The sequence below is a fragment of the Oncorhynchus kisutch genome, linkage group LG15 (genome assembly GCF_002021735.2).
Source record: "Oncorhynchus kisutch isolate 150728-3 linkage group LG15, Okis_V2, whole genome shotgun sequence".
In the NCBI taxonomy this organism is placed as follows: Eukaryota; Metazoa; Chordata; class Actinopteri; order Salmoniformes; family Salmonidae; genus Oncorhynchus; species Oncorhynchus kisutch.
Genome location: NC_034188.2, coordinates 25,784,636 through 25,805,981, shown reverse-complemented (window position 1 = coordinate 25,805,981; position 21,346 = coordinate 25,784,636). Strand labels below are relative to the sequence as shown.

At 43.9% G+C, this 21,346-nt stretch overlaps 1 protein-coding gene across 1 annotated transcript in view; it reads left to right on the top strand.

Moving 5' to 3' along the window:
* Positions 1–3,014: 3,014 nt before the first annotated feature.
* LOC116353582 (A disintegrin and metalloproteinase with thrombospondin motifs 2-like) overlaps positions 3,015–21,346 on the top strand; it is an 89,719-nt gene continuing 71,387 nt past the window's right edge. Inside the window, exons 1-2 of the mRNA XM_031789916.1 lie at positions 3,015–3,388; positions 6,611–7,053. Coding sequence (XP_031645776.1) covers positions 3,304–3,388; positions 6,611–7,053 — 528 coding nt within the window. The 5' untranslated portion in view covers positions 3,015–3,303. The remainder of the gene's footprint in view (positions 3,389–6,610; positions 7,054–21,346) is intronic.

Here is a 21,346-nt window from a genome sequence, read left to right as displayed (position 1 = left end):
AGAGCAGAGAGACCAGGCCCCACCACCCCCAGGTAACAGAGAGACCAGACCCCACCACCACCACCATGTAACAGAGAAACCAGACCCCACCACCTCCAGGTAACAGAGAGACCAGACCCCACCACCACCAGATAACAGAGAGACCAGACCCCAACATCCCCAGATAAAAGAGAGACCAGACCCCACCACCACCAGATAATAGAGAGACCAGACCCCACCATCACCAGATAACAGAGAGACCAGACCCCACCACCACCAGATAAGAGAAACCAGACCCCACCACCAGATAACAGAGAGACAATACCCCACCAACACCAGATAACAGAGAGACCAGACCCCACCACCATCAGATAACAGAGAGTCCAGACCTGACCACCTCCAGATAACAGAGAGACTAGACTACACCACCTACAGGTAACAGAGAGACCAGACCAAACCACCTACAGGTAAGAGAGAGACCAGACCCCACCACCACCAGGTAACAGAGAGACCAGACCCCACCATCACCAGATAACAGAGAGACCAGACCCCACCACCACCAGATAACAGAGAGACAATACCCCACCAACACCAGATAACAGAGAGACCAGACCCCACCACCATCAGATAACAGAAAGACCAGACCTGACCACCTCCAGATAACAGAGAGACTAGACTACACCACCTACAGGTAACAGAGAGACCAGACCAAACCACCTACAGGTAAGAGAGAGACCAGATCCCACCACCACCAGGTAACAGAGAGACCAGACCCCACCATCACCAGATAACAGAGAGACCAGACCCCACCACCACCAGATAAAAGAGAGACAATACCCCACCACCAGGTAACAGATGGAAAAGACCCCACAACCTCCAGGTGACAGAGAGACCAGACCCCACCATCACCAGGTAAGAGAGACCAGACCCCACCATCACCAGATAACAGAGAGACCAGACCCCACCATCACCAGATAACAGAGAGACCAGACCCCACCACCGCCAGATAACAGAGAGACCAGATCCCACCACCACCACCAGATAAAAGAGAGACAATACCCCACCACCACCAGATAACAGAAAGACTAGACCCCACCACCTCCAGGTAACAGAGAGACCAGACCCCACCACCACCAGGTAACAGAGAGACCAGACCCCACAACCTCCAGGTGACAGAGAGACCAGACCCCACCATCACCAGGTAAGAGAGACCAGACCCCACCATCACCAGATAACAGAGAGACCAGACCCCACCATCACCAGATAACAGAGAGACCAGACCCCACCACCACCAGATAACAGAGAGACCAGACCCCACCATCACCAGGTAAGAGAGACCAGACCCCACCATCACCAGATAACAGAGAGACCAGACCCCACCATCACCAGATAACAGAGAGACCAGACCCCACCACCACCAGATAACAGAGAGACCAGATCCCACCATCACCAGATAACAGAGAGACCAGACCCCATCACCACCAGATAACAGAAAGACTAGACCCCACCACCTCCAGGTAACAGAGAGACCAGACCCCACCACCACCAGGTAACAGATGGAAAAGACCCCTCCTCTAGAGCAGTGATGTTTTGGGGTTGTTGCTGGGCAACACAGACTTTCAACTCCCTCCAAAGATTTTCTATGGGGTTGAGATCTGGAGACTGGCTAGGCCACTCCAGGACCTTGAAATGCTTCTTACGAAGCCACTCCTTCGTTGCCCGGGCGGGGTGTTTGGGATCATTGTCATGCTGAAAGACCCTTTCAAAGACCCTTTCATCTTCAATGCCCTTGCTGATGGAAGGAGGTTTTCACTCAAAATCTCACGATATATGGCCTCATTCATTCTTTCCTTTACACGGATCAGTCGTCCTGGTCCCTTTGCAGAAAAACAGCCCCAAAGCATGATGTTTCCACCCCTATGCCTCACAGTAGGTATGGTGTTCTTTGGATGCAACTCAGCATTCTTTGTCCTCCAAACACGACAAGTTGAGTTTTTACCTATTTTTGTTTCATCTGACCATATGACATTCTCCCAATCTTCTTCTGGATCATCCAAATGCTCTCTAGCAGGGGCCTGGACATGTACTGGCTTATGCAGGGGGACACATCTGGCACTGCAGGATTTGAGTCCCTGGCGTGGTAGTGTGTTACTGATGGTAGACTTTGTTACTTTGGTCCCAGCACTCTGCAGGTCATTCACTAGGTCCCCCCATGTGGTTCTGGGATTTTTGCTCACCGTTCTTGTGATCTTGCATGGAGCCACAGATCGAGGGAGATTATCAGTGGTCTTGTATGTCTTCCATTTCCTAATAATTGCTCCCACAGTTGATTTCTTCAAACCAAGCTGCTTACCTATTGCAGATTCAGTCTTCCCAGCCTGGTGCAGGTCTACAATTTTGTTTCTGGTTTCCTTTGACAGCTCTTTGGTCTTGGCCATAGTGGAGTTTGGAGTGTGACTGTTTGAGGTTGTGGACAGGTGTCTTTTATCCTAATAACAAGTTCAAACAGGTGCCATTAATACAGGTAACGAGTGGAGGACAGAGGAGCCTCTTAAAGAAGAAGTTACAGGTCTGTGAGAGCCAGGAATCTTGCTTGTTTGTAGGTGACCAAATACTTATTTTCCACCATAATTTGCAAATAAATTCATAAAAAATCCTACAATGTGATTTTCTGGATTTTTTTTCTCATTTTGTCTGTCATAGTTGAAGTGTACCTATGATGAAAATTACAGGCCTCTCTCATCTTTTTAAGTGGGAGAACTTGCACAATTGGTGGCTGACTAAATGCTTTTTTTGCCCCACTGTATTTGACTGCACTGGGCCTTTAAAGTTACAAAACGAAATGTTCTCCATTATTTACTATTTTGGGGTGGACAGGGAGAGGTTGCTAATTTTCTCAGATTTTCCTGTGATTTATTTGAGCTGTCATGAACTGTCAAACAGTTGCAGCACACCCAATGTTTTCAGAACTATCCTCATATTTCCTCGCGCATTCCTGCGTGCACAACACATCGAGAGAAATGTGTGGGCGCACGTGTATGTGGAGTCGGGGAGTTGTCAGAGTGCAGAGGCAAGGAGCGAGCGAGACAGAGAGAGATAGAGAGGGAGAGGGAGAGAGATAGATAGAGAGAGAGAGGGAGAGAGAGAGAGTGTGAGTTAGAAAGGGAGAGAGAGAGAGGGAGGGAGCGTTCTCTCCCGGTGCACTTGGCAGTTAGTTGCGGGCTGCTGTGCTGTTGCTGTCGTGGCGGTGTGGCTAGTCGCGGGGAACTTTAGCACACTGGAGCCCGAAGTCCCACTCTCTCACCTGCGCAGTTTGGAGCTGCCATGGGTCTCGCGCCTGGATTTACAATCTTAATCATTCTGCCGGCCTTTCTTCACACGAGCGGCCTGTATATCGCCAGTAGCGTAGGTAGGTAAATGTGCGACTTATATTTACAATATTTTGCTGTTTCCATACGCCGGGGGTCAATTGGGTAGGCGCAACCTTCTGTGCGCACTGTGCGCCCAACAGCGTAGCCTAGGCTATAGTCGAGTTATATACATACCCTAAAGCATCCATTTTCAACTTAATAGATGGATGAAGGTTCCCGATACATTTCCCAGAGAATCGTCTCTGTGCTGTGGCATAAGGGCAGGCAGTGTTGTGAAGTGTGCGTTTCTCTCTCCTCTCCTCATCCCGGTGGTGACGCTGGCGCGCGGTTCAGGTTTTCGGACAGTCAGGGCAGGATAATTCACTTTGGCTTTGTAGAGGATGCAAGGTTTGTTTGCCATGGAGTAACCGTATCTGATTAGGTGGAGATCGCTGCTATCGATTTGGTCACAGGACAGAAAGATCGGATGTTATTGATTATAAATTAACATAATTCCGTTACATTTGAGAATAATAATAATAATAATAATAATAAACATAGCAGAATAATATAATTGCACAGTGTTTTACAGACAACTTTTTTTTATTTAGTGTTTATGTGGAAAACATAGCTTATTGAAACTGTTATTATAGGATCAGTCTGATGAGATCTTGCCGGAATCAGGTGCCTGGTACCTCTCCCTCATCCAGGGCTCTTCCTAGCTTTTCGGGGGCCCTAAGCCATATTTGGTGGACTGGTGCAGATAAAAAATAAAATAAAATCAGTTTTAAAACAAATTGCATGCGATTCTACTAATTTTTCCATGGGGCAGATTGAACTTTGCCATTTTAAAGCTAATTTCATGGAGTTCGAAACATTTTGACATGGAATGGAAAAAACATTTAGCCGTTTTAAAGCAAATTCCCTGTAATTCTACATATTTTGCCATGACTTATGCCATGTTAATATGATATCTGAGCGAGAGTGACTAACAAAATCAGTGGGGCCCCTTGATCATGGCAGTTAACCCCCAACAACTGCTCCCCGGGTGCCCTGCCGATGACGTGGATGTCGATTAAGGCAGCCCCCTGCACCTCTCTGATTCAGAAGGGTTGGGTTAAATGCGGAAGACACATTTCAGTTGAATGAATTCCCCCTTTCCATAGAGGTCAGGGTCTGGGCACGTGCCTTGTGTGCCCGGTCAGTATTTCAGCCATGATTGCTACAAGGTTTAGATAGCTGGCTAAACTACCTTACCGAGCAATCTATACAATGTTGTCTGACATGGGCTAATTGAGTGACTGTTAGTGACTGACATAACAAAAGGAAAACTGCTGATGCACAACCAAATTTAGAAATTTCACATTGTGTATTCTACTATCCTAACTAACAGGAAGTTGAGACCTTGACTGGCTTCCTGAAAAAAGAGATGCCCCTAGCGGCTGCAAGGCCCAAGCGGCTATATATGTAACTTGTACCTATAAACACCACTGATCTCAACTGCTTATTCTCACAACTGTTAGATAACAATATCCATTATAGACACTCATTATGCCTATAGTGATTAAAACACCATATTTATTATCTCTGTGTAAAGATATCCATTTCAGATATTAATAATTATATTGCGTGATATTGAGAAGGACAGTCGGAGGGTTAGTGTCACACTGATATGATCTAGTGTTGTGACTGTGAGTTGTGATATGTGGGCGAGGTGCTGCTTTCTGTCACTAGTGGTCCCGGAGGGAGCATCTCTCTCTCTCTCTCTCTCTCTCTCTCTCTCTCTCTCTCTCTCTCTCTCTCTCTCTCTCTCTCTCTCTCTCTCTCTCCCTCTCTCTCGCACATCTAAAAGCCGCCTCAGAGGGAGGTGTCACTGTCAGTGCCACAGTTTTAGGGAGATGCGTCGCCAAGAAAACGGCCTGTAATGCTTAGAGACCTGGTTATGGGGAAGTAGTAATGACGCAATAGGCTAATATAACTTTTATATGAATTAGGCTGCATGCTTACTTAGAAATATGTTGCATGTCTCCCCAAGGCTTGAGAGGACAACATGAATTTTGCACAACTTGGTGCGTTGATCAGAATAGATAATGATGATGAGGATGACAATACATTATGTTACACTATAAGGCCTATATCTATTTTACCACTGGAATCCTTTAAAACAATTATAATGAATTAGTTTGCCCTGTGTTTTCTGCTCTCTAGGCTAATCTCCTTGTGTTGTTGTTTCCTTGTGTGTCCACGAGGCGTTGTTATTAAGCCAACCAAGTGTTTCTTTACTCAACTGCATGCTATGGAAGTCAGCTCCATGGGAACCATGGCAGGCGGTGAGAAAACATTATTCAGCGTGTGAGAGTCGCAATTAGCACCTTGATCTTCTGCTGCTCTCTCTGTTGTCTCTGTGCTGCTGTGTGTGAGGAGATGACTGAGAAGGAGAGAGACGCACACGCACCCAACACACTGCCACTGCTGAGGCTGCCGTTTCCATGCGCGCAGCCCTGCAAGATGTGGGGTCACATCTGGGTTCAGAGGTGTGTGTGTGTGTGTGTATGTATGTGTTGGATAGGCTTATTTGATTGAAATCCATGCAGATTTTCTCAGTGATCAAGAAGTGATGCAATTAAGATGACCTTCTCTCTTTCCATCTCTCTCTCTCTCTCTCTCTCTCTCTCTCTCTCTTTCCCTTTCTCTCGCTGTCATTCTCTAATATACCCCCTTACCTCCCCTTTCCCTCTTTCTCTCGCTGTCATTCTCTAATATACTCCCTTACCTCCCCTTTCCCTCTTTCTCTTGCTGTCATTCTCTAATATACTCCCTTACCTCCCCTTTCCCTCTCTCTCTCTCTCTCTCTCTCTCTCTCTCTCTCTCTCTCTCTCATGTTGTCATTCTCTAATATACCCCCTTACCTCCCCTTTCCCTCTCTCTCTCTTTTGCTGTCATTCTCTAATATACTCCCTTACCTCCCCTTTCCCTCTCTCGCTATCATTCTCTAATATACCCCCTTAACTCCCTCTGTCTCTCGCTGTCATTCTCTAATATACCTCCTTACCTTCCATTTCCTTCTTTCTCTCTCTGTCATTCTCTAATATACCCCCTTACCTTCCATTTCCTTCTTTCTCTCTTCTCTAATTCTCTCATTCCTCCCCTTCATATCCTCTTTTCTCCTTCACTCTCCCTCTGCATTCCTCTCTCACCTCTCCTCTCACCTCCTATTTCTCCCATTCACCTCTCTCATCCCTTCCTGTCTTCTCCTGTCCTCTCTCTCACCCCCTATTCAGACTCCCTGCAGCATGTCCTGGGGGAGTATGGACTGGTGAGGCCCGTGAGCGTGGACGCAGACGGCCACTTCTTGTCCCACGCTGTGTCAGCCGGCCTGGTGGGTGCGGGGCAGTCCCGTAGGCGCTGGAGGAGAGAGGCTGGAGAGAACGGGGGAGAAGGAGAAAGAGGTGAAGAAAAAGAGGGAATGTACGAGGAGGAGGACGGTGGGCCCCGACATAGACAGCTTTATTACAACGTCACCGTCTTCGGCCGGGAGTTCCACCTGCGTCTGCGTCACAACGCGCGGCTGGTGGCCCCCGGAGCCAAGATGGAGTGGCATGACGATGACGACAGCAACGGGACAGCCACGCGCTCCGAGCCACTGCAGGGAGACTGTTTATATGTGGGTGATGTCACAGACACGCCCGGAACCACCGTCGCCATCAGCAACTGTGACGGCCTGGTGAGTTTTGGTTGTTTCGGTTACTGTAGAGTCAATGCAATCCACTGAACACATTATGACTGCTCTCCAATGGGAACATTTCCTGTTTCTCAGCACTGTTACATGCTGTACTATGGTTGTCCTTCTTTCTGCTCCTCTTTTCTACCCTGTACTAGGGTTGTCCTTCTTTCTGCTCCTCTTTTCTACCCTGTACTATGGTTGTCCTTCTTTCTGCTCCTCTTTTCTACCCTGTACTAGGGTTGTCCTTCTTTCTGCTCCTCTTTTCTACCCTGTACTATGGTTGTCCTTCTTTCTGCTCCTCTTTTCTACCCTGTACTATGGTTGTCCTTCTTTCTGCTCCTCTTTTCTACCCTGTACTAGGGTTGTCCTTCTTTCTGCTCCTCTTTTCTACCCTGTACTATGGTTGTCCTTCTTTCTGCTCCTCTTTTCTACCCTGTACTAGGGTTGTCCTTCTTTCTGCTCCTCTTTTCTACCCTGTACTATGGTTGTCCTTCTTTCTGCTCCTCGTTTCTACCCTGTACTAGGGTTGTCCTTCTTTCTGCTCCTCTTTTCTACCCTGTACTATGGTTGTCCTTCTTTCTGCTCCTCGTTTCTACCCTGTACTAGGGTTGTCCTTCTTTCTGCTCCTCTTTTCTACCCTGTACTATGGTTGTCCTTCTTTCTGCTCCTCGTTTCTACCCTGTACTAGGGTTGTCCTTCTTTCTGCTCCTCGTTTCTACCCTGTACTAGGGTTGTCCTTCTTTCTGCTCCTCTTTTCTACCCTGTACTATGGTTGTCCTTCTTTCTGCTCCTCTTTTCTACCCTGTACTAGGGTTGTCCTTCTTTCTGCTCCTCTTTTTTACCCTGTACTAGGGTTGTCCTTCTTTCTGCTCCTCGTTTCTACCCTGTACTAGGGTTGTCCTTCTTTCTGCTCCTCGTTTCTACCCTGTACTATGGTTGTCCTTCTTTCTGCTCCTCGTTTCTACCCTGTACTAGGGTTGTCCTTCTTTCTGCTCCTCTTTTCTACCCTGTACTAGGGTTGTCCTTCTTTCTGCTCCTCTTTTCTACCCTGTACTATGGTTGTCCTTCTTTCTGTTCTGCTTTTCTACCCTGTACTAGGGCTGTTCTTCTCCCTGCTCCTCTTTTCTACCCTGTACTATGGTTGTCCTTCTTTCTGTTCTGCTTTTCTACCCTGTACTGGGGTTGTCCTTCTCCCTGCTCCTCTTTTCTACCCTGTACAGTATTTGCTGATTGGTGGAGCTTGGTCAAGCTCTGTAGTTTATGAACATTTAGCTCATTTGACTGGATGAGATGTGCTGGTGATGTTTCTGGTTTCTGTTTTGTAAATCTGTTATGGATTGTGCCAAGACATTGCTCTTAAGGCGTCTCACCATTCAATGGCCTGTAAAGCATGTGGAGTGAGGCTATCAGTCACCAATCCTATCCCCTTCTTTAGAATGTGTGTGTGTGTGTGTGTGTGTGTGTGTGTGTGTGTGTGTGTGTGTGTGTGTGTGTGTGTGTGTGTGTGTGTGTGTGTGTGTGTGTGTGTGTGTGTGTGTGTGTGTCAACGACTGCAAGACAGCGAGAGCAATCATGTCCGAGTTTCCATAGGAACGCCCAGTGCAGTTAATAGACCAATAAGAAAGAGAGTACCAATCCTCTCTGCCAATGACAGCTAGTTTCCAGCTTTCCCCTCCCCACTCAGACCATTATACAGACAGTCCTAGCAAAATTCTTGCTTTAAAAATTGCTCTTGCTAAGAAGCTATTTTTGTTTCTTTAAAACCATTTTGATTGAAAACAATCACAGTAAGGTAATTCATTGTTACCCAGAAATGATTTGATTTTGAGATAAAAATGGCTGCATTGGACCTTTAAGAAGAGAAATTGTAGAAATAGGCAGTTAACTAGTGACGACCCCTTGACTTCTCTCTGGTAACTGAACCATGTTAGGTACGTACTGTATTTCGGAAAATTAATCAACTGAATGATGTGTTTGGATGGAGGGAGGGAGGGAGGGAAAGAGAGAGACTGTGATCAGGTCTTGTTGAGGAGATGCAGGAGACTCCTGTACACTGTTGGCTGGGAAGGGGGAAGAGAATTGGTTTCACTTTTAAATAAAGTTCAGTACAGAAATCCTAACCTAGCCTCTTGGAATATTTGATGCGTGAGTGTGTGTGGTTATAGACCTCTGCCCTGCTAATGGCTTTCCCCCTGGTCTAGCATACTCGGTCAAAGCTACAGAGGCTGTTGTTTGACGTGTGTGTGTGTGTGTGTGTGTGTGTGTTATTCTCTGCTCTCCTCTATGCATTAGAGAGATTACATTTAGAACTGGTTATCAATGGGATCTCTTTTGGGCCCAAATCTTCACTACTCTACATCTCTTTTGGGCCCAAATCTTCACTAGTCTACATCTCTTTGGGGCCCAGAACTTCACTACTCTACATCTCTTTGGGGCCCAGAACTTCACTACTCTACATCTCTATTGGGCCCAGAACTTCAGTACTCTACATCTCTTTTGGGCCCAAATCTTCACTACTCTACATCTCTTTTGGGCCCAAATCTTCACTACTCTACATCTCTTTTGGGCCCAAATCTTCACTAGTCTACATCTCTTTGGGGCCCAGAACTTCACTACTCTACATCTCTTTGGGGCCCAGAACTTCACTACTCTACATCTCTATTGGGCCCAGAACTTCACTACTCTACATCTCTATTGGGCCCAAATCTTCACTAGTCTACATCTCTTTGGGGCCCAGAACTTCACTACTCTACATCTCTTTGGGGCCCAGAACTTCACTACTCTACATCTCTATTGGGCCCAGAACTTCAGTACTCTACATCTCTTTTGGGCCCAAATCTTCACTACTCTACATCTCTTTTGGGCCCAAATCTTCACTACTCTACATCTCTTTTGGGCCCAAATCTTCACTGGTCTACATCTCTTTGGGGCCCAGAACTTCACTACTCTACATCTCTTTGGGGCCCAGAACTTCACTACTCTACATCTCTATTGGGCCCAGAACTTCACTACTCTACATCTCTATTGGGCCCAAATCTTCACTACTCTACATCTCTTTTGGGCCCAAATCTTCACTGCTCTACATCTCTTTTGGGCCCAAATCTTCACTACTCTACATCTCTTTTGGGCCCAAATCTTCACTACTCTACATCTCTTTTGGGCCCAAATCTTCACTAGTCTACATCTCTATTGGGCCCAGAACTTCACTACTCTACATCTCTATTGGGCCCAAATCTTCACTACTCTACATCTCTTTGGGGCCCAGTACTTCACTACTCTACATCTCTTTGGAGCCCAGAACTTCACCACTCTACATCTCTATTGGGCCCAGAACTTCACTACTCTACATCTCTATTGGGCCCAGAACTTCACTACTCTACATCTCTATTGGGCCCAGAACTTCACTACTCTACATCTCTATTGGGCCCAAATCTTCACTAGTCTACATCTCTTTTGGGCCCAAATCTTCACTACTCTACATCTCTTTGGGGCCCAGAACTGCACTACTCTACATCTCTATTGGGCCCAGAACTTCACTACTCTACATCTCTATTGGGCCCAGATCTTTACTACTCTACATCTCTATTAGGCCCATATCTTCACTACTCTACATCTATATTGGTCCCAGACCTTCACTACTCTACATCTCTGCAATCGGACAGACAGACAGGCGGACGGACAGACGGAAAGACAGACGGAAAGACAGAGAGACAGGCAGAGAAGCCTGGATGTCCCTACAGCCCTGAGTAGAACTGTGTAATAGAAAGGCTCAGGGATAGAATAGACATACAGTGCATTCGGAAAGTATTCAGACCCCATGACTTTTTCCACATTTTGTTTCGTTACAGCCTTATTCTAAAATTGATTAAATAAAAAATGTCCTCAGCAATCTGGGATGGGCGGATGTTAGACCTATCATTATCCCTGCTACAGCTCAGCAACAGGTGGGAGAACACCTGGCCAGCGGAGACATGTATTACACACGCACCTGGTCACAGCTGGGAAGCTAGCAGCCCACATGGTCACACAGCACTCCAACTTATGGCTGATACATGCATGGTGAATACAGACTTCAGAACGAGCCAGACAAACCTCACCAGGCATAGAGAAGTGATCCGCGATGTAGGGTGATCAGAGAGCGTTTCCCTCTCTTTCATCTGTTCTCTTTATCCCCCCTTTCACTCCCCCCTCCATCTCCTTTTTATCTCGATCTACCCTCTCTCTCTCTCCCTATCCCCCCTTCTCTCTCCCCTCTTTCTCGCTCCCTGTCTTTCCCACAGCCACCAGCGGTAGAGACAGTTTGGATAGCTTTTCTAATGATGCTATTAAAAGTGCCGGGGGAAGGAGGGGGAGGAGGAGGAAGAGAGAGAGAGATTGGTCCTTTAGCAGGTTGTCGTGTCTGTTTTCTAGCAGTGTTCTATCACCTAGGGTGAAGGGTGTTGCAGTCTCTCTCCTTCCTAGGGTGGATGAACTGGAGAAACAGCATAGTTTGTCTATATTTGGTTGTCCCTGTGCTGTAATGTATGTAGATTGTTGAACGATAAGTTAGAGACGGCCTTTAGGTGTCGCGTTTTGTAGCCCCTAGGTGTGTGCATGTGTCTGTCTGTCTGTCCCGGTCTGTGTTATTAATGCACAGCATGAGCTGGGAGAAACTTGTCTATTTTTGTATTTGCGTTGAAAACAGGCTTTCATAACCACCTCGGAATCCAGACACAAACGGAAACACCAAAGGCATTTACAGGTGTTGCAAAAGGATTGTTCTAGATCCGATTGGATTTGCCAAGGTCCCCAACAATGGAATTTTTCATTTTGTGATGTTACTCTTGGATGCGCTACGTATTGTGGGTACACATCCATTTAAATGCTTTTTCACCATGCTATTCAATTTAAATACGATGTCACTATCTGTCTATAAATACCACCTGCCAGGCCATAATGGTAAATAATAATTTGTTCTTAACCTGCCTGCTAAAATAAAGGTTAAATAAACATAATAAATATGTAAATGGTGTCTGAGTCTATTCTTTATTAAGTTCCAGAATGGTTAGGGTAAGGGTTCATGTTTGGGATACGTTTAAAACAAAAATATCAGAAATTATCACTGGCAGTGGTGGAAAAAGTACCCAATTGTCATACTTGAGTAAAAGTATAGATACCTTAATAGAAAGTTACTCAAGTAAAAGTGAAAGTCAGCCAGTAAAATAATACTTGAGTAAAAGTCTAAAATGATTTAGTTTGAAATATAATTAAGTATCAAAATTAAATGTAATTGCTAAAATATACTTAAGTATCAAAAGTAAAAGTATAAATAATTTAAAATATCTTATATTAATGCAAAGCAGAAGGGACCATTTTCTTGTTTTTAAAATGTACGGATAGCCAGGGGCACACTCCAACACTCCAACACTCCAACACTCCAACATAATATTAACGGAAGATGCATTTGTGTTTAGTGAGTCCAGAGGAGGTAGGGATGACCACGTGTTCTCTTGAAACATGCGTGAATTTTCCTGTCCTGCTAAGCTAAGCATTCAAAATATAATGAATATAATATAATATAATATAATATCAAATATAATATAATATCAAATAAAATATAATATAATAATTTGGTTGTCAGGGAAAATGTATGGAGTATAAAGTACAATATATTCTTTAGGAATGTAATGAAGGTAAAGTAAAAGTTGTCCAAAATTTAAATAGTAAAGTAAAATACAGATACCCCCAAATATAACTTAATGTAGTACTTTAAAGTATTTTTACACTACTGATCACTGGATTCAAACATGCAACCATAGAAACCAGAGGCAGATGCTTACACCCATCAATTACTCCTGTCCACAACATCCTAGAAAATCAAAGTCTACTTGAAGGTAACAGTGCTCACTGTTGCCCCTAGTGGCCAGTTTCCACATAATCTCCCAACGTCAAATAGTGACTTGTATCATGGGTGACCTGCCTGAAAAAAATTGCCAAATCAAACATTTTATGTATATATTTTTTTAGCAAAGTATTACTCATATTACAGGGAAAGCTCTATAGCTTCATATGACATATATGTTTGCTTATTATTACTCAATGATGCTTTTAGAGACATGTTAAATATATGTGAACAATCCTTCCTCCAAAATGATTACATTTTGTGAAAATCCTCCAAATCATGGTATTTTTTTGTTTTGGTTTCATGAAGAATCTCAATGGAGAGATAGTCTACAGATACTGTACTGTTCAGTCTTTCCATCCCACCCCAGTATCACATGTCAGCAGAGGACTTAATCATGCCAGTTTACAGCCCAGCCAGTCACATCAGGCAGGCGTGGCAGTGTTTAGGCTGGGACCTGATGATCACAATAATAGACTCACACCAAGTGCCAAAGACACGTCCATTTACCCCAGACAGCCCTGTAACAGTCATTACATCTACATTATAGAGCCATAGAAAACCATTCAGCCAGTCCAGGTAGTGGTGCGGCGTGGGGGGCTTGGGCCTCTATAGGCCTCTACAGTGTGTGTTTCATTCACACACACAGCGAGGGTCAGACGATAAGCAGCTCTCCATTGTAATCAGCTCAAATTGAAATGATGACATAAATTACAGAGCAACACTACAGCTGTTATTGACCCCGGTTGTCCCGGAGTGGCGGAAAGAGAAGAGAGAGATGAGGCTGAGGGGCTGCAGGGAGAGCCGGGTGTGGGAGCGCAAAGGCTGACTGGGTATGAATGAGAAAGAGAAGAGAGAGATGGGGCTGAGGGGCTGCAGGGAGAGCCAGGTGTGGGAGCGTAAAGGCTGACTGGGTATGAATGAGAAAGAGAAGAGAGAGATGGGGCTGAGGGGCTGCAGGGAGAGCCGGGTGTGGGAGCGCAAAGGCTGGCTGGGTATGAATGAGAAAGAGAATGAGAGAGAGACCGACTCTACCATGCAGCGTAGCCCACTCAGACACTCAAACACACAATTACTCAATCTAGGGCTATTATCAGGCAGTCAGTGGTAGGAACACTCTGACAGCGGTACGCTACTGCTGCGGTACATAGCTCAGAGCACAGCAGAGCAGAGCATGCTTTTACCACAGCTGTGATTGCAGTCTGCCTCTTATTCACTGCACTTAACCAGCCCCCCTGTTTCCCTCTCTCTCCCTCTAGCGATCTTTCTTCATCTCTCTCTCTCTCTCCCTCTAGCGATCTTTCTCTCTCTCTCTCTCTCTCTCTCCCTCTAGCGATCTCTCTCTCTCTCTCGCTCTCTCTCTCTCTCTCTCTCTCTCTCTCTCCCTCCCTCTAGCGATCTCTCTCTCGCTCTCTCTCTCTCGCTCTGGCTCTCTCTCGCTCTGGCTTTCTCTCGCTCTGGCTCTCTCTCGCTCGCTCTAGCGATCGTTCTCGCTCTCTCTCTCTCTCTCTGTATCTCTCTCGCTCTCTCTCTATCTCGCTCTCTCTCTCGCTCTCGCTCTCTCTCGCTCTCTCTCTTTCTCTCTCTCTCACGCTCTCTCTCGCTCTCACTCTCTATCTCTATCTCGCTCTCTCTCGCTCTCTCTCTCGCTCTCTCTCTTGCTCTCTCTCTCTCTCTCGTTCTCTCGCTCGCTCTCTTCCATTAAAAAACTGCTCGCAATACTAGGAGAATCTGAGTACAGATACATTTCCCCCCAAAGAAAATGTGTCCGTGATGTCACAATGAGGACAGAGGAATGTCACAATGAGGTTAGGCTTGGGCAGTATCCAGATTGCCATACCTTATTTGTTAATAATGGCACTAAGCCTCTGTAATCCAAAGGTTAGCATTGCTAACAAGTACATGTAAAGTCTCATAGCAAATACTAGCTAAATGCTAACACTGCAAACATTTTATACAGACTCTGAAAAATAATTTGTAACTAATAAAGTTATACAAGGATTATCAAGGCAACTGATTTTGTATGTGTGATATCTCGTTCCAGTGGCATGCATTGAAACACTTTCTTTTGCAAATTACTATGAAATAGCAGACTTATTTCTTAAAACTTATAACAATACTAAACATCATATTAAGCTTTGGGACGTTCATTGTGTGACAAGAAATAACTAGCTGGTCTATTAAGCTCCTGCAGCTTGAATTTGTCCATTCACAGTTCAGCTGTGGGAACATGGCGTCTTGCAACATCAGACAACAGAAAGAGCAGGCCGCTACTATCCGAGAGATTGTTTGTGACGAGATTACCTTTGCCCCCAACTTGCAATTAAAATCTGTAAATTAATCATTGGCAGTGCTCACTAATGAAGTGGATACCTATTCAACTAAAGTGGAAAGTCTGAAGAAGACAACCAATGCCACAGAGGGGTGACTTCAAGACCTGGGAATAGTGTGAGCTAAATTAGAAAGGATAATCAACTCCTAAAAGAGAAAAACAGAATCACTCAGTAATCATTCCTGTACATTCAATGTGTGGGTCACAGGACTTGAAACTGGTGTGGAAGCGGGCATCCCAACTTCTTTCATGAGCAATCTTTTCTATGAACTGTTCGGGCAGGAGAAGCTGGGTCCCATGCCTGATTAACATAGATCTCTGCACGGGTTCATTCTGAAATAGCTCTCGTTGTATGATTGTATGAATCCACAGCTTTCAGATGGGGTTCATCCACCAGGCAAGAATTATCTTGACCTTCCAGAACCCAACACTCATGTTTCCACTGCAAGGTAGCTCAAGACTTCATTGAGAAGCACATCACACCCAACACACAAGGGGACAAGCCGACAGATGGAACACCCATGTTTGTCTCATTATTCAGGTATGCTATCCATGCACAATCATGCAGCCTAGCCACTAGTGGAAAAGTTCCCAATTGTCAAACTTGAGGAAAAGTACATTTTAAAATGTAAAATGTCTCAAGTAAAAGTGAAAGTCATCCATTAAAATACTAGTTGAGTAAAAGTCTAAACGTTTCTGGTTTTAAATGTACTTAAATGCCTCGCAAAGAAGGACACCAATTAGTAGATAGGTTAAAAAAAGCAGACATTGAATATCTCTTTGAGCATGGTGAAGTCATTACAGTTTTTCTCAACTGCTAAAACACTAAAACCCATTGGCTGAACAAAGTTCTCAGTTGCCTGGACTCATTTAGCTAATTATGCAGTCTGTTGTCAATACCTTAAACCATTTCACATGGTAAAACACCATTTGCAGATCTCACTTAGACTTTTCAGCAAAACTCTAAACACTTTCTCATTCTCAAAACACATTCTGCACTCTAATGCACATGTCATCCATACTGGTAAACACAAGTGGCAACAATCAATTACAAATAGAGAACACATGTCATTGATTGAACACAACCACTCAAAAATGGAATTAACCTGTTTCAAATGATGCGACACAACCAATATAAGCCAGTTCAGAGAGCAAACAGGTTGTTGAAGGTGGGAAGGAGAAAGTCTGAGAATGGATACTGTAGTACAGTGCATTGTAGACTGTAGACTGTACAATGGACAAATTGTATGGCCCTGAACATTGTGCTTTCCATTTATTAACAGTACTGACTGCAATAGATTGACTGGTTGCAAGTTCATATCAACAAAGAACAAGAATGACAGTATCACAGAGACAAAGGACAGGTTTGTGAGATGCAGGGTACAGTACTGTAAAAATAGGGGTGCAAGGAGGAGGAAGAACAAAAAAACTAAATTGCAAAGAGCAAAGCAGAGTAGTAATTTCTGATACATTTTGAGCTACTATGATAGAACATGTTTTCATTCATCAAAAGACAATGACGGAAAAATATGAATCTTTTTTTAGATAAAAAATGTACTTCTCCCTGAGAATTGTATGTTTTGAACAATGTGTTTCCTATTTTTCGGTGTATTGTTTACTGACTGCTTGAGAGTGTATATCATTTTGATCACTTTGTGTATGATTTGAGAGCAGTGTTTGATTTTGAACACAGGTAAAACTGTTTTGAGGCAAATTGTTAATGTTGCAAGAGGAGTCAGAGGTTATGTAAATAGTGCTTGAAGAGGAGGTTTTGTGTTGAATGTTTTCAGGAAATGGAGCAAGGTTTCAGAAATTGTGTTTTAGCAATTGAGAAAAACTGTAATTACAATTTGGATGGTGGATCAAAAATACAGGTGTCCTTCCTAACTCAGTTGCCAGAGAGGAAGGAAACCACTCAGGAATTTCACCATGAGGACAATGGTGGCTTTAAAACAGGTAAAGAGTTTAACGGCTGTGATAGGAGAAAACTCAGGATGGATCAACAACATTGTAGTTACTCCACAATACCGACCTAAATGACAGAGTGAAAAGAAGGAAGCCTGTACCGAATAAAAATAGTCCAAAACATGCATCCTGTTTGCAACAAGTCACTAAAGAAAAACTGTAACAAATGTGTCAAAGAAATGAAATTGATGTCCTGAATACAAAGCATTGCTTCTGGTGCAAATCCAACACAACACATCACTGAGTACCACTCTTCATATTTTCAAGCATGGTGGTGGTTGCATCTTGTTAGGGGTATGCTTTTCATCGACAAGGACTAGGGAGTTTCTTTAGAATAAAAATAAATGGAATAAAGCTAATCACAGGCAAAATCCTTGAGGAAACCTGCTTCAGTCTGCTTTTCAACAGACACTGGGAGACAAATTCATCTTTCAGCAGGACAATAACCTAAAACACAAAAACAAATATACACTGGAGTTGCTTACCAAGACAACATTGAAGGTTCAAGAGTGGCCTTGTTTTGACTTAAATCAACTGGAAATCTATGGCAAGACTTGAAAATGGTTGTCATGCAATGATCAACAACCAACTTGGAATGCCGCAAACAGATGACCTGGTGTTCACAAACACCCGATCTCAACCCAAATGAGATGGTTTCGTATGAGTTGGACCGCAGAGTGAAGGAAAAGCAGCCAACAAGTGCTCAGCATATGTGGGAACTCCTTCAAGACTGTTGGAAAAACATTCCAGTTGAAGCTGGTTGTGAGAATGCCAAGAGTGTGCAAAGCTGTCAGCTGGCAAAGGGTGGCTACTTAGAAGAATAAGAACTATATTTAGATTTGTTTAACACTTTTTTGGTTAATACATGATTCCATATGTGTTATTTCATAGTTTTGTTGCCTTCACTCTTATTCTGCAATGTAGAAAATAGTAAAACTAAATATAAATCCTTGAATAAGTAGGTGTGTCCCAAATATTGACTGGTACTGTATATATAACAGCACTTACATTTGACCGGGACAGCTCTAGCATGGCAGAAATGTGATGAACTGACTTGTTGGAAAGTTGGCATTCTATTACGGTGCTACATTGAAAGTCACTGACCTCTTAGAATGCATGGCTGTGTGCTCGATTCTATACACCTGTCAGGAACAGGTGTGGCTAAAATGGCCAAATCCACTAATTTGAAGGGGTATCCACATATTGTTGCATATATAGTGTATATACCTATTTTAATATTTTTTCTACTTTCTTTGCTTTCAGGCCTACGGGAAGGGTTGGTATGGCGAGAGTTTTCTCTGGTCGCCGGGAAGCAACCTTGTAATGTATTTTTCGTTATGTGTCAGACCGCAAGACTGGCTGTCGCCATTGGCTTCAACTAATGGATGTTAATAAAAATCATGAAAAAAAATACATGTCTGGGGACTACCACAATGAGGTTAGTCGAATGTATCTGTGACATCACAATGAGGTCAGCTGTCTGGCTGTCCGTCTGGCTGTCTGGCTGTGTGCTGTTCCCACCAACATCTCCATCTCTCCTCTGAACGCAGTGTTAGCTGGTTTTACCTCAGAGCTGAGGATCAGGTGTCTTTGTACTCCCAAACCATCTGTAGTCTGGAGTTTTCCCAGAGCCCTGTGTGTACTGGTGTGTTTGTAATCTTCACAAACTAAATACATGAGGGAGGGAGGGAGAGAAGGAGGGAGGGAGGGAGGGAGGGAGGGAGGGAGAGAGAGAGAGAGAGAGAGAGAGAGAGAGAGAGAGAGAGAGAGCAGAAGAAAGACAGGGATTCTCTATGTACCCAACCAGAGCATCAACAACAACAACAATACCATTACCGGCACCACCTGCTCAGAGTCAGACCACAGTCAGACAGGAAGGAAGGATTCAAGTGGTGTCCCTGATCAGCATATATAAACTCTGGTATTTCCTATCTCTTTCTCATTGATCAACAGTGCACAGCTTAACCACTAGTATCTCTATAGTTGGATAGTATGATAGACAAACCCCAATTGGCCCCCTGTCCAGGAAGGCTTTCTCAAGCTGATGTGCACGGCGGTTGACCAATATGGGCGAGGGGGCTGGAGGTACATTTGGCATTAGGACAAGTATACAGTTCTGGAAAAAATGAAGAGACCTTTGCAAAATGATCAGCTTCTCTGGTTTTACTATTTATAGGTATGTGTTTGGGTAAAATTAACATTTTCTTTTATTCTATAAACTACTGACAACATTTTTCTCAATCTCCAAATAAAAATATTGTTATTTAGAGCATTTTTTTGCATTTATTTGACAACTGGTCAAAATAACAAAAAAGATGCAGTGTTGTCAGACCTCGAATAATGGAAAGAAATTAAGTTCATATTCGTTTTTAAACACAATACTAATGTTTTAACAAAGGAATCGTTCAGAAATCAACCTTGTACGTGGCTTGATTCATGCGTCCTTCACAAAGACACATCTGCCCGAATCTGACCAAATCTGCCCGATTCCTGCCTGAAGCACCCCATTTCATCATCGATCCTCTACCAAATTTCATAGTGGGTGCGAGACCTGGAGAGGCCTACAAGCCACAGTCTCGCACCCACTGTGAAATTTGGTGGAGGATCGGTGATGATCTGGGGGTTGTCCGCATCCTGGAAGAAAACTTGCTTCCTTCTGCTCTGACAATGTTCCCCAACTCTGAGGATTGGTTTTTCCAGCAGGACAATGCTCCATGCCACACAGCCAGGTCAATCAAGGTGTGGATGGAGGACCACCAGATCAAGACCCTGTCATGGCCAGCCCAATCTCCAGACCTGAACCCCATTGAAAACCTCTGGAGTGTGATCAAGAGGAAGATGGATGGTCACAAGCCATCAAACAATACCGAGCTGCTTGAATTTTTGCGCCAGGAGTGGCATAAAGTCACCCGACATCAATGTGAAAGACTGGTGGAGAACATGCCAAGACGCATGAAAGCTGTGATTGAAAATCAGGGTTATTCCACCAAATATTGATTTCTGACGTCTTCCTAAGTTAAAACATTAGTATTGTGTTTAGAAATGAATATGAACTTATTTTCTTTCCATTATTCGAGGTCTGACAACACTGCATTTTTTGGGTTATTTTGACCAGTTGCCATTTTCTGCAAATAAATGCTCTAAATGACAATATTTTTATTTGGAATTTGGGGGAAATGTTGTCAGTAGTTTATAGAATTAAACCAACATTTTCATTTTACCAAAACACATATCTATAAATAGTACAACCAGAGAAAGTGATCATTTTGCAGTGGTCTCTTCATTTTTTCCAGTGCTGTATATTTCCTTCCTTCCTTCTACTTCCTATTTCAGAGTAGGAGTGCTGTTCTAGGATCAGTTTAGCCTTTTAGTTCATAATGAATATGACTGTATGGACAGATCATAGACAGCTCTTCCACTCTGAGATGCTTTGTGGATAGGGGCCCTGGTCTCGATAAATAGGGATTGGTGGAAGCTTGTGTATATTTAGTTAAATGTGTCCTATTTGTTGTTGTTGTTTAAGTTTGTAGAATGTTTTGCTATGCGTTTCCTGGTTTGCCATCTCTGTGTCCGTCTGGCCTTTCTGCCTGTCTATCTATCTCTTTGGCTGTGTGTGGAGGAGCTCAGCATTGGATGAAAGCAGTGAAGTAGCAGGAATCTCACTCGATTACACAAATTTCCACCCTTGGTCCCCAAAAATCTATGTTTTTGTTTTGAAATAGATGTGTTTGAATTTGTTCGTTTCCCCCCCTAAATGTGTTATGTTTTGGATCTTTGTATTTGCAGGGCGGAGTCCTGTCTTTCTCTCTCAACATTCATAACAACGAATGCTCTGTGGTTGCTGTCTGAAAAACAGAAGAAAAAAAATATTGATCTGATACTTTGATGTTTGTGATTGATAGCCTGCCAATGTGTACAGTAGGAGGGAGCTTTAGAGATGAAATGACACAATGACAATGACACAACAAGTATCAGAATCACCTATCTGAGTGACTCAACATAGTGGCATTGCTGTAAGATGACCTTGCCATTAGTGCCTTGTAAAAAATCCATATCTGGGTAAAATAATTGAGTAATCACTGTTCTACTCACACCTTGAATCAAGGCCAGGGCAT